General features: G+C 47.9%; 1 protein-coding gene across 1 annotated transcript in view; it reads right to left on the bottom strand.

Annotated features, from left to right (window-relative positions):
• The window catches only part of HIP1R (huntingtin interacting protein 1 related), a 34,875-nt gene that overhangs the window by 5,600 nt on the left and 16,269 nt on the right, over window positions 1-13,006 (bottom strand). Inside the window, exons 8-24 of the mRNA XM_088135233.1 lie at window positions 11,848-11,988; window positions 10,706-10,763; window positions 9,569-9,644; window positions 9,202-9,339; window positions 7,718-7,776; window positions 7,052-7,124; window positions 6,131-6,314; window positions 5,005-5,093; window positions 4,660-4,776; window positions 4,383-4,484; window positions 3,425-3,619; window positions 3,100-3,247; window positions 2,848-2,934; window positions 1,938-2,045; window positions 806-942; window positions 530-640; window positions 104-162 (exon numbers count right to left, since the gene is read on the bottom strand). Coding sequence (XP_087991359.1) covers window positions 104-162; window positions 530-640; window positions 806-942; window positions 1,938-2,045; window positions 2,848-2,934; window positions 3,100-3,247; window positions 3,425-3,619; window positions 4,383-4,484; window positions 4,660-4,776; window positions 5,005-5,093; window positions 6,131-6,314; window positions 7,052-7,124; window positions 7,718-7,776; window positions 9,202-9,339; window positions 9,569-9,644; window positions 10,706-10,763; window positions 11,848-11,988 — 1,882 coding nt within the window. The remainder of the gene's footprint in view (window positions 1-103; window positions 163-529; window positions 641-805; window positions 943-1,937; window positions 2,046-2,847; window positions 2,935-3,099; window positions 3,248-3,424; window positions 3,620-4,382; window positions 4,485-4,659; window positions 4,777-5,004; window positions 5,094-6,130; window positions 6,315-7,051; window positions 7,125-7,717; window positions 7,777-9,201; window positions 9,340-9,568; window positions 9,645-10,705; window positions 10,764-11,847; window positions 11,989-13,006) is intronic.

Genomic DNA, 13,006 nt, shown 5'->3' with positions numbered 1-13,006 from the left:
CAGAGATGTTAAGATAGAATCTGGGGGCTTCGGATTCAGTGTGCAGCCTCCTGCCAAGTTATGCAAAGGATTTTTAGTTGTGCAAATTCGTCCACCAGCTTACCTTTCATTAACTTCTAGTTTCACCCCAGAGCTCTCTACTCTGGCTTGATTCATCATTTCCTGCAGAGAAATGGAAGACAGCAGGTGGGTTTGGCCAGCCATCAGCAAACAGATCCAAAACAGCTCATCTCCAGCCCAAGAAGGACCAAGCGGGATCACTGCGAGGGCAGGATGCATCCTGGCACCACATCAGTAAGTGTGCATGCCTCCTATTGATGCTCCCCCAGAGCAGGTAAGCCCAAGAATGGGTCAGAACTGATGTCACTATCAGAACCTGCAAATGGCTGCGTTCACACAACATGATACACCAAAATTAAACAAACCACGTTAGAGCTTAGCTTGGGCAAACCCAGTCAACTTGTCCAACCCCTCTATACCAGGGTTTTCCTTTCTGGAAAAACAGTAGCACTAGTCAAGTTAACCCCACCTCTATTCTCCTGACTGCATCCTCAACCGCTGCAGAAGTGGTGGCCATCTCTTTGTCAACCAAGTCACCCAGTTCTTCTTCCCGGACGTCTAAACTTTTGGGTCTCAGTTCCTACCCCACAAAAGAAGAAAAGAAAAGTTGATCAAGGCCTCTGAGGAGAACTCTGGCCTAAATGAAGCATGGCTCCAGAGTTTAGTTAACGGTGAAAAGCAAGCTGCCTGCACCCAACGTTCCCCATGGAGCGCTTCTCCTGGTGGGCCTCCATTCTCTCTTCACCTGTCCCAGCTGGAACAGCCTCTGCAGAGCTGTCCTCAGGTCTGCTGGATCTGCTTCTTGGAGAGACTGTTTGTCTTTTAGCTTGTTCAGATAGTCCAGGCTATGTTGCCCACAGTCCCTGCAGGATTCAGTCAATTCTGGACCAGGGAGAAACAAAGAGTTGGTTGGTCTTGACCCTGAGGCCATTTCAGAGAGCTTTAAAAACATGAAGGTCTCCCCAGGCAGGGAGGCTGGGAGGTTGGTCGACCCCACGAGGGATGTTAATTTATTGATGGCTAGTATTATCCTTGCTGTTCAGGGTTTTTATATTGTTTATTTTGTATTGTGGGTTTTTAACCCTCAGCCCCCAGAGTTGCTTGGCAATATGGGTGGCCATATAAATCAATTTAGTAATTAAATGAAAAAGAAAAAGAAAGAGAGAGAGGAAAGGAGGGAGGGAGGGAAATCGAAGCAGAGTATTGAAAGGCCCAGAATAAGTTACAGGGGTGTCCAGGGTGTGTGTGTGTGTCAAAATCTGCACAAGGTTGAGATTTAAACCCCGCCCCTTCTGTGCATGCACACAGAAAAGGGGTGGGGCTTTGACCATAACCCCATGCCTGTCACCTTGCAGATTTTGACACCCAGGAGTAAGTTCCACTGAAAGCATTACTCTCAAGTCTAAAGGATTGTGTTGTAAGCGTAGCTCTAACAGAAGAGTCAGAACATGTTCGTTGCGTTTATTCTGTTTTTCTCCTGCCATACTCACTGATTAACAATGCTGGCATAGGAACCAAACCATTTTGTCTTGACTGGCATGGATAAATCAGACGAAACGTAAGGCCATAAAACTGTACCTACAGTTCTAACTGCACGGTACCATCGTTCAAAAAAGAAAAATCAGATTTTTGGACAGACAAGCTGGAGCCGGTTTTGGGTGAGCCTCACTGCCTGGGGAAATAGAGATCCTGCTTTTTAGGTCTCCGCTCAGGTTTTCTTTAGTCCCTGCAGCCAGTGGGAAAGAGCAATTTCTCTTCTGTAGAATATCTCGAGCCCAAATGGAAGTGATATCATCTTATCCAGAGTGGCTTATAATTGATGGAACCGTCTTCCAACTCCGGCTCCAGGGGGGAGCCTTTTCCGCCGCGGTACTCACTGTCAGCGTGATCCGTGGGTGCCAGATGGGAAGTGGCGCTGCCGTTCACGATGGCATCTGCCGTGAGGTGGGCAAACTGAGCCAGCGCAGCAACCAGTCCAGTGGCGTCTGAGGCAAAGAGCGAGAACAGAGGGGAATGCAGTGGAGGCACAACACCGCAAAAGCGTGTTGCCTTCCAGGACGTTGGGGACAAGCTTTTTATGAACTTGGTGGTCCTTCTGTTGCCATTCCTCTACAGCAGGGTTTCTCAGAGTTGAAGTCCACACCTCTTAAAGTGGCCAAGGTTGAGAAACCCTGCTTTAACCCAACCAGCAATGTTTAAATCGGGAGGTGCACAAATGAAAGCCAAGTTCATTTTACAGCTAAAGCAGAAAACAGAGAAAGGGATGTGATGCATCATGGGCAATGTAAAAAACTGCCTGTTCTAGAGTATTTATTGTCCCACAAATGGCTGCACCATCAAACCGTTTTTGGGAAGAAGACAGAGTGAGAATCTATCTGGGGAGAGAGTTCCATAAGGGGTGATGCCACTGAGAAGACTCTATTCCCAGCTTTGGCCCTATGACCTGGACCTACTGGTGGCTCCATGTTGGATTTCCTCAGGTGATCGGAGTCCACCTTACGTTTAAATCCTTGGTTCCTTAACTCCATGGGGTGTCTTTGTACAACAGACTTCATGGCTGGTGGTGCTCAGTTTAGAGCTGGCCTGAAGCTTTAGCAACACGGCATCGTGCGCCGTGTCCTACAGACTGACGAGCTCCACAGTTTGAGGAAGTGGGAAGAAGCACTCCAAAGAAACATCTGAATTCGAGGAGCAGTGACCTCTTTTTGCTGGCTTGCAATATTTGCAACTCTTCCATTCCCAACGCTCGAGGTAAGCAAACCCAAGAGGAAACTCAGCCCGTGTTACCTGCCATGTTGGCCAGATAATGCTTGTGCCCGTTCTCCAAGGCATTCACCGATTCCAGAGCTGCCTGGGTGCGGCTGACCAGGTAATCTGTAAAGAAGGCATAAGGGCAAAGAACGTGGGTTGGGAGGGGGAAAAGCAGGACTTCTCACGCAAATGCAGCCGGGGGCTAGATCTGTGAGGAAGGGGGACCTCTTGATTGATCTTTCTTTTTTTAACGGCTTAAGAAGACGCCAGCGAGGATTCTGGACCCACCTGGGGAACTGGTGCATCGGATATGCAAGGGGTCGTCCAACTTGGCGACAGCATCCTGGATGATGCTTTCGGACTCCTTTATCGTCCCTTGCAAGATTCGGAACTGGTCGTCCAGGAGCTTCTGCTGCAGGTTCTGTTCATGACTTTTCTGTGGGAGGGACCCAAAACAGGCATGACCAGTCCAAGTAAAACCAGATGGACAAGCTGGTCCCCTTCTTACATCCCAGTCCTGGGACTGACTCGGTTTCCCCCTCTCCCTCCCCCAACTGCTTATCTCCCCATGGCAGAGGGAAGCTTCCCCAGGTTCTACTTTTCTCCTCCGTACCTTTTCTACCAACTTCTCCTGGAGTTCCTGCACTTCCTTCGCCCTTTTCTCTGCTTCCTGGCTCAACAGCAGCTCCTTCTCTTGAATCAGGCCCTTGGTTGAGATGAGATCACATTCCTTCTCGTTGACTGATTTCCTCAGGGCCTCCTTCTCAGCTTGAAGGGCTTCCAGCTGGCTGCTGAGGTCCGAACCAACCTACAGATAATGCGGGAAGGAGTTCCACAGGCTGATGCCTTGCTTGTGGAGTTCTCACTCCCTCTCTTTATCCCATTCCCTTCGTCGCATTATTTCCACCCCATCGCCACACACACAACACACGCAGAATGCTTTTCCTTTGTTCCATCCTCAGTGCAAACTAACTAGGGGCTCGCAAATGCAGATTTAGGATGAGCTTTTACGGAAACTGGCCCTTGGTCTGCAACAGATATGACCAAAAGGGAGAGCGGATGCCACAAATTACAAGTAATTCTTGCTTACCAATGCTAATTGGGATTGGAAACTCCGTTGCTAAGTGACACAGTTGTAAGGCGTGACGTCACGTGTCCGTGATGACTTATGACAGCAGTTCTGGCAGTCCCAGTTGCCGTCGTTAGGCAAATCCCATGCGGTTGCAGCTTCCCACGGTCATGTGATCGCCCTTTGCGACCTCCTGCTGGCTTCCCCATTGACTTTGCTTCTCAGAAGCCAGCAGTGAAGGTTGCAAAGGGCGAGCCAGTTGCCGAGCGCCCAAATTGTGATCATGTTACTGTGAGGATGCTATGATGGCTGCAACTATGAGGACCCGTCGTAAGTACCCCTTATTCAGCACTGTTGTAACTTTGAATGGTTGCTGAACTATAGAAAACTATAAACAGGTGAAGAAATGTACAAAGCTCTCTTGAAATTCACTAGGTGCGATACACACGGCTGGAGCAACAGGCCCCTCAGAATCATACAATCTCCTACTTGGGCCATATACCTGCTTAGAATGGCTGAGCAACTGCTGAAGTTGAGTCAATTCTTCTGCTTTGGATTCCAGCTGTCTCTTCACCTGCTCCACCTGAAGCGTCTGATCTTCTAACTGCACGAGACCCAAGAGACAGGACCTATTAAGGGATTTCCAAGAGGAGCCATCCCACCCCAGGACTAACAGTACAATTCAAGGCCAGTCTTGCATTCAGATTTTAAAGAGAAGGAACTACATCCTTGTCCAAAGAAGACAGCATTTGACACAAAGGGTCCCAACAGAGGCCTACCTTCATTTCTGACTCCCGCTTCACTTGCTCCATCTGGAAAGCGAGCTGTTCCTTGACCCGCGCAACCTCTTCCTGGCTCTGTTGGGTAACCGTCAGCTGCTTGGCGGTATCTGCATTCTGGGTGTAAAGATACAGAGTTGGGGGAAAGAATTAGGACTCAGAAGAAAAAAGAATGTGACCAAGCAAGAGACAAAGCCTGGTTTACCCTTGGTTCATAGTCTCAGTCTGCATGGAAAGCCAACCTCATTGGATCTTGACTGAAGTGGTGGAGACATTAATCTGTGACCAGGGGTGTCCTAAAACCCAAGGTCACGAGGACTCTGCCCCAAACACGGGCACCATTACCTTTCTCAAGAGCTCTGCATGTGTGTTGATTAACTCGTTGTGTTTCTCCTTCAGCTTAGCATAGCGGATTTCCGTGGTGCTGGCTTTTCCTAAGAAAGGGAAGAACATTGGCATGGATTACTTTCATCTCCCTATTAAACAATGAGAAACGAGGTCTCTCTTGAGGCACAAAGGACCAGGCTCAAAGTATCCTCCTTCAGACACCTTATGCGAAGACCCAGCTCTCAGGAGAAGGTGCTAATGATGGGAAAGGTGGAAGGAAGAGAAGAAGAGGACAACCAGCAGCAAGGGGGATGGACCCAGGTGCAGTGGTGATGGGGGCACCATTGAAAGACGTGAAGGACCAGGTTAGGGACAGATCATCCAGGAGAAAGTCTATCTCTGTGGTCACTGAAAGCTGACACTGACTTGATGGCACCTAATCAATCAATCATTGCAATAAGCTACCAGAAATTCTCAAACTTGAGGACCCAAATTACCAACCAGCAGATGGCAGAAGAACTGAGAACATTTGTGTGCTGGGACAGTCTCTAGATTGATTTATTACCCAACACTGGAGCTCCTTGGCCATTTTGAGCAGAGCGAGATTATCAAACAAGGCCCCATCTTGGGGGTGGTGGTGCACTGCAACCTTGATAATGCCCTGCTGGGACATCTGACTAATCTTTCTGTAAAATGAAGACCCTTCTTAATGGCCAGGAGGGGGCCCACACATCTCTTCATTACACAGCTCTGCTTTGCATGCAGCAGTCAGCCCTGCTGGGGAACATCCCCTCCCCATAAATGGATGGCCAAGATTTCCCACAACCCTCAAGCGTGCCAGGGAGGGAGAGAAACTCAGAATTATAGGACGTATGGCCTGGGAGGGACCAGAATCAAGTGGTCCTTCCCAAAACCTCCTAAGCTTAAAGATGCAGATGAGACAGAGAGCCTTAAAGATGCAGTTGAGACAGAAGGAACATGTGTTGGGGGAAGGTCATTGTGAGAAAGCACCCCTCTTCTTGCAGGATCATGTACAGGACATCCCAGATTCAGCCGGACAAGCTGGATTTAACCTCTATTTTTTTTTTTAAGAGCAAAACACACAATGTGCCTGCTAGATCCCCCTCCCGGCACCCCCACCTACTTTCCGCTTCCAGATAGAGTCCTTGATTCTTATCTCCCTCCAGTTTTGCTTTCTGCAGCCTCTCCAGTTCATCTCGGAGCTGTTCATTGTCCACCATCGCTTTCTGCTTCTGCTTCCTCTGCTCTTCCACCTCGGCCTCCAAGCTGTTCACCTGAGCCTTCAGCTGAGTGATGTATCTTTGAGCCTGGATAAAGAAAACAGGCCGACATAAACCGACCGCCCCTTTTACGGGCACAGCAAAGTCGTATTCTAGGTCTCTCCTGGGTTCTTTCTGCCATCATCCCCCAAAGAGCTACACTTTCATCTTTCAAAGAAGCACTTCAACAGCTCAGGGCATGTGCTAGTGACCGAGAAGTACGTGACGCCCATCTCCCATCAGCTAACATTCCTATTTTCTTAAGATCTCAGCCTCTTTTGACTTGCATTTTGCTTTTGCTACTGTTTAGTGAGGAAGGGGCCACTACGGTTGAATTGCAGATTTTAACTGGGGAAAAAATTCTCTTCCCCATCTAGTTTGCAACTAACACTGCTACTCACTATATTTTCTCACTTTAAAGCAGTGTTTCTCAAGCTTGGCGGCTTTAAGATGTGTGGACCAACTCCCAGAATTCCCCAGCCAGCATGGCTGGCTGGGGAATTCTGGGAGTTGAAGTCCACACATCTTAAAGCTGCTAAGCTTGAGAAGCACTGCTTTAAAAGAAAGCTAAAGAAGGAGCTGTTTCTATTTCCTTTGCCTGCATACATCAAAAATGTACGGCTGAAATACAGTCTGCCTGTCTCCTGCGGCCTCTCAGAGCTGGATTTCAGAACACATCCCGAGGGCCAAAAACTTGTTTTGACAAGAGAGGAAGGAAGGGGTGCCCAACAGCACAGTCTGCACCCCTTCAAAATCACAGAGCAGAAACCCAGGCCCAGCCTTACCTCCAGCTTAATCTTCTCTAGCTCTGTCTGAAGCAATTCAATCTCTTTCTTTAGATTTTCAATTTGCAGATCCCTGAAGATAAAAAGAACAACGCATTCCATCATCGTTGTGATGTGGGGACGTACATTCGCGGTGCGCAAAAAGGATCCGCTGCTTCGAGTGTCAAATGGGTCTGTCTTTCCCCCTCTAATAGTCAGCTATCACCCTTAGAGTTTTAGTGTTTTTCACTAAAGATTCTTTGGGCTGTTTATAAATCCTGGAATTCTCAAACCTGGCTACTTTAAGATGTGTGGACTTCAAGTCCCAGAATTCCCCAGCCATATCTCCCTCCTGGGTCTAGAGCAGTGTCTCTCAACCTTGGCAACTTTGAGCCTTATGGACTTCAACTCCCAGAATTCCCCATGCTGGCTGGGGAATTCTGGGAGTTGAAGTCCACACCTCTTAAAGTTACCAAGGTTGAGAACACTGGTCTAGAGAGGGCCGTCTGGGCTGTCAAAAGAATGAGACTTGCCATGGTTATATATAATATTAGCAATCAACCTTAGAAGATTGTTATAGACATACCTTTTTTTTTTTTTCTTGGGGAATCCCAAGCACTAGATATCTTAAATGTTGCTTTTGAAAAGGTTAACTAAAAGGTGACCTCGATTGCTCTGGCAAAGTACCTGTCATCTTTTAGTCCGTTGGGCGGCCCGAAAGTCTGCTCAAATATATCCGACACGCTCTGCAAAAAGGAAACCAAAAAAAATAAATAAATCCAAGGAATGACAGTGGAGGAATTTTATCTTTCTATTCAATAAAAGGTGCACTTTCTCAGAAATATCTCCAATGCCTCTTTCAGTTCACCATTCTTCTGAATCCACCCTCAAACGGATGTATCGAGATACAGCAAGGCGGAAAGAGCCATGAACATGTCCCTCGCAACCCCTGCTTTATCGTGTAAGAGATGAGTGGCTGCTACTGGGGAATCCCCCCCGCAAAATTGGGAATTTATTGCCAAAAGCAAATCTGACAAAGTCTGAGATTGGTACCTGCATTTTTCTAGGCTGATGAAAAGGATTTTTACTGGGCTATTTTCTGTGCACGGCTGTATTATTCCAATTTTACTGCATTTAAAAAACAACACCCTCCCTTTCCAATGGTTTCAGATGGCTAAGAATAAAGCTGACAGAAAAAAGGAGAGAGGAAGTGAAACAATCCAGAAAACCTATGTAAAGTTATATCTCTTATTTCCATCAACCTCAGTAAAAAAATCACAACCAACTTCTCTCTTTACAAATTCCCTAATTCCCATGCAATTCATTTTCTGTTTAGTTCTGCTCTCACTCCTCTCCCTAGACCGGTGTTTCTCAACCTTGGCCACTCTAAGATGCGTGGACTTCAACTCCCAGAATTCCCCAGCCAGCAATGCTGGCTGGGGAATTCTGGGAGTTGAAGTCCACGCATCTTAGAGTGGCCAAGGTTGAGAAGCACTGCCCTAGACCAATTTTTAAACTGGAAGTGCTTTGGGGGAGGAGTGTGACCTCTTACACTTTAAAAAGGGCCGTGCAAATAAGTAGCACTGTATTCCTGCTACACCTAAACCCAGGTGTATAGTAGTAGAAGAATGACTTAAAGGAATAAAAACAGCAGGACATCAAAAACCGCAGGTAAAATGACCTGACTCGCCCCCTGAGAAAGGCTGTCAATTATGCACATTTGCACGTCATCTTGCTCAAGCATTTGTCTTCTCCAGCCCCTTCCCCAAGAGAGGGCCTGGAGGGTCTAAAGGCTCATTGAAATCCAACCCCCTTTCCCCTCCCCGTTTGCATTTCTCTTTCCAAATCACAGCTTCTCCTCGTCCTCCTTCTCGTCGCCGTTCGTAAATGCCAAACAGCAGAGACCCCAATCCCAGGAATATGCCAGATAAAGAAAAAAAATCAAGCCACGGAATTTGACGAATTGCGAAGGCGCAGGTCTGTGTAAAAAGCTGCGGGGAATGCTCTGGCCGTCGTGAGCGAGCAGGGAGCAATGGTACTTGGCCCATGTTCAGAAGCATGGTTATGTCTTCCAGAGCTGAGGAAGGTGGGGGGGGAAGCATGGGGCTGAAGGAGGGAGTTTGCACCAACCACCCGCTTCCGAAGGGCCAGACCGAGCACCTGCATCTCACCTGCTGCTCTACGGACGGAGCCGTAGTGATCTCAATCAGGTTTTCCACCTCCTCGTCTTCGGGGGCCTCTTCCGGAATCACCACCACCGGCTTGACGTGCTCGGCCAGGGCAGACGCCCTCAGAAAGTTGGGGGGGTTCTGTGGGAGGAAGGAGGTCAGACCCCTGGGCCGGGAAGACTCACCCACCGATCCACAGCTTTCCAGACGTCTGTTAGGGCTGGTTACCCATTCAGAGAACCCTGCGAGGGGGACTGGCAGCCTTCCTCCCTCACCCCCTTGCTCGTGTTCCCTTTCACACATGCATGCAGGCCCGCAGGTCATACGAAGGATGTTCAGCCCTGTTTCTAGCAGGACAAGAATTGGGTACCTCAGGCAGCCGTGGGATCTGGATGAGCCGCTTGAAATACAGCATGTCCGATGCTCTTTTGAAGAAGTTTTTGAGGCTACAAAGAAAAAACACCAAGCAGTGTCAGAGAGGGTGGGGTGTTCCCAGGACATCGACGATCCCCATTACTTGGTGTTGGTTAAGTATTTTATTTATAAGCCTTTGTTTTTCCTAGAGGAACAGAGGAGAAAGGGCCAAATTGAAAAATAAGCAGTCTGGGGAAGCACCTCTGTGGGTCCTGCCCTTAACTGCACTTCTCTTTGGAGGTATAGGTAGTTCTCACTTAACAACCATAATAGGGACCAGAAGATTGGCTGTTAAGCAGGGCGGTCATTAAGCAAGTCACCATGTGACTGGACCTGATTTTACAACCATTTTTATTATGGTCATTAAGCAAATATTCCCCAATGGACGTTTTTTGCTGGAATTCACTTAACGACCATGTAATTTGCTTAATGACCATGGTGATTCGCTTTGCGACTGTCATAAAAAGTAGCAAATCGTGATCATGTGACCATGGGAGCTGGTGTGACAGTTTGTGATGGTCATATGTGTGAGTACAGGTTATAAAGTACTTTTTCCAAGGCCATCATAACTTTGAACTGTTGTTAAGCAAGGACTACCTGTAGACTGCTTCCGAATGCAGAGGCTGCATATAGCTAAATTAAGCTAACTCACAAATCCATCCAGATTGTATCAATTTTTTTTCAAAACCATCCAAGCCAACACTCATTCCCACTCTTTGAATCCCATCTGCAAGTTTTATTTAATCCACAGTGCAGCATTAAATAAAACTAGCCAAGTTTCTAGGCCTCATGATTGCAGAAGTCTGGATCAGGAAGCAGTTCCCGGCTAATGTTTGTCAGATGGTGTTGCTGTTTTTTTCTTCCCAAGTGCATATATTATACAAGGGGCTGTCCTTTTAAAAGAGGATTCTTTGGGGATCCAATTCACACAGTATTCTTACAATGTATTCCTGTTATTTAAAAAAAAATCAGAGCAGCCATAACATGACTCGATTGTATGCCAGGGAATAACCCCGCACAGCCCTTTGGGGGTTTGGACTTCACAGCTAGCAGCCCCAAATTGCACAGAGGACGAGGCCTCAAGTCGTGTTACCTGCGAAACTGTTCGTGGAACCTGTCTCGATGTCCTTGCAGGGTATCAGCCGGCAAACCTGAACAGGCCGGAGTCAAAAGCAGAGGAATGAGTGATCAGAATCTTCAAAGGGCCACTTTTAGTCAGAGGTTGAAAAAGCAAGCCGCTCTTTGCAAATAAGCATCCAGGCAGATTTTAAAGACTGGGTTTCAGGGTCTGCAGCACCCCCAAATGTTAACTGATGCAGCAAACCAGTTTTGAGGGTGCCCCCGCTGTCCACCAGCAGCATTGCAGAAGGTTAAAACTAGAGACTGAGCAGCTCCCCTCCCGCTTAACTAAATCCTTTTGGGGTTTTTTTTGGGTGGTGGTGGTGGGGCAATGATGTGTAAGTTCCAGAGCACAGCTGCAAGCAGTTGGATCAGGAGAAGGAATGTCCCCCAAGGGTCCACGGCTGGCTGGCTGGCACCGGCAGGGTTGTTTTTAAACACGCTGCCTGTGTTGCAACTGCAGGCCAGATTCAAATCAGGCGACTCAACCCTGCGCTTTACAAACTTTCTGCCTCAAGGGGACCCTTCCCACCCGGGCGAGTCTGCCAGGAATTCCTGCTTGCTCTGCAAAGGATTCTGGGACACGCCAGGGGCCGAGCCCTGGCTCAGGGGGGAAACCTGTCTTCGGCTGAACCCCGACTGCATCTAGCTTCTTCTCCAACGTGCTGTAACTTCTCCCCATGGAAACCCTTTCCGCGCGGAGAAGCCTGCAAATCATGCTGGCTTCCCCTGCAACTGCAGCAAACAGGCCAGACAGAAACCCGGGAGTGACCTTTGCTAAATCTTTGATTAATCGACTCAGATCAATTGCCCTGTGACTGGACGCTGTGTGGGCAGAGGCAGAGAAGCAGGGCAGGAGCAGAAAACACAGTCTGCCGGAACACGTCCCCAACTGTTGCTGATCTTTGCGCTTAACGTCAGCTGAGCTTCCCCGGATGAATGTGGGGAGTCTGTTCGCTCCAGCTAGAGAGGAGGAACCTTGCCCATCTTCTGCTGCTCCTGCCTGTGTCGGAATCCAGGGCCTTCTGTCCCCAAGGCGGGTACCGGACGCGAGAGCTGCGACCCCTGGCAGCAAGTGCCAAAGGAAGAACTGTGATGCTCTGAAGATCCACTTACATGAATGGAGGTTGAACATCAGCTTCACGGTATAATGATAGAGGTGGCTGCAATCTTGGATCACCTGGATGAGCGGAGCCAACCGGCACTGAACAGCCGACATCTGGGAGACGGCCATGGAGGTGTTGAGCTGCCTGAAGACTAAGCAGGGGAAGGGAGAGAAGTCACACCCCATAATGCAGTGTTTTCAACCTTAGCAGCTTTAAGACACATGGACTTCAACTCCCAGAATTCCCCAGCCAGCATGGGTGGGCTTCAGCTCCCAAATGGCTGGGGAATTCTGGGAGTTGAAGTCCACCCATCTTAAATTTGCTGAGGTTGAGAAACTGCTATAGTGGAAACGGAGTAAACGTGTGGCATTCTTATAGGCAGAGGGTCTTCTATGGACATAAAGCCAGGAGAGATACTGATATTTACAGATTGATTGCGAAATAACAGCAGCGAATCTCATGCCAAAAGTTACTCTTCTGCCCAGTGGAAAGTCTGGGTGAGTTTGACAAGAAACAGAATATCAGAAAGGGGATGGCTAAACAGGGCCCCTTCTCTCGTTTTCTTCATTTATGATGTATTAATAAAATTCCTAGCCCATCACCCCTTTCCAAAGGAATCCTCTAGGTCAGTCGGATGCTTTGCTGGAATAAAGAAAAAGTGGATGTCGGACTCCAAACCCTATAAACCACTCCCAGACTGGCCAGCAGTCAAAGAGGAATTAAATCCTGACAAGATCCCACTCGCACCTTAACCACCAATCAATCCTACTTCTTGAAGTAATGCTGGAAGCCCCTGAATTTTGCAGGCTTAGCTCCCCCAAAACCCTTGAAAATAAACATATCCCCATTTTCAGAGGCAGAATTTCCCCAGCTACCCCCTGGGAGGTGTGCAATGTAGCAGACGAGAGTTTCCTGATGCATTCCTTCCCCTCTTTTGGTAATGCTTTTAATTGATGTTTTATGTATTTATATATATTTATGTTTTTGATGTTTGTTGTGAGTCGCCCAGAGTTCCCCTATCGGGGGGAGATGGGTAGGTTAGAAATTTAATAAATAATAATAATAATTATTATTATTATTATTATTTGTGGAACCAGCTGTTAGGCAGGGGATGGGGTCGGACTGAATCTTGCCCAACTATTGCCTATTTAAAATTTTGGAAGAATTAA

Source organism: Python bivittatus, unplaced genomic scaffold, assembly GCF_059951505.1.
Source record: "Python bivittatus isolate LINGU-HERP-01145 unplaced genomic scaffold, Pbiv_v1 ctg000100_np1212, whole genome shotgun sequence".
In the NCBI taxonomy this organism is placed as follows: domain Eukaryota; kingdom Metazoa; phylum Chordata; class Lepidosauria; order Squamata; family Pythonidae; genus Python; species Python bivittatus.
The sequence above is the reverse complement of the archived record's forward strand: the minus strand, read 5'-3'. Positions and strand labels throughout refer to the sequence as shown.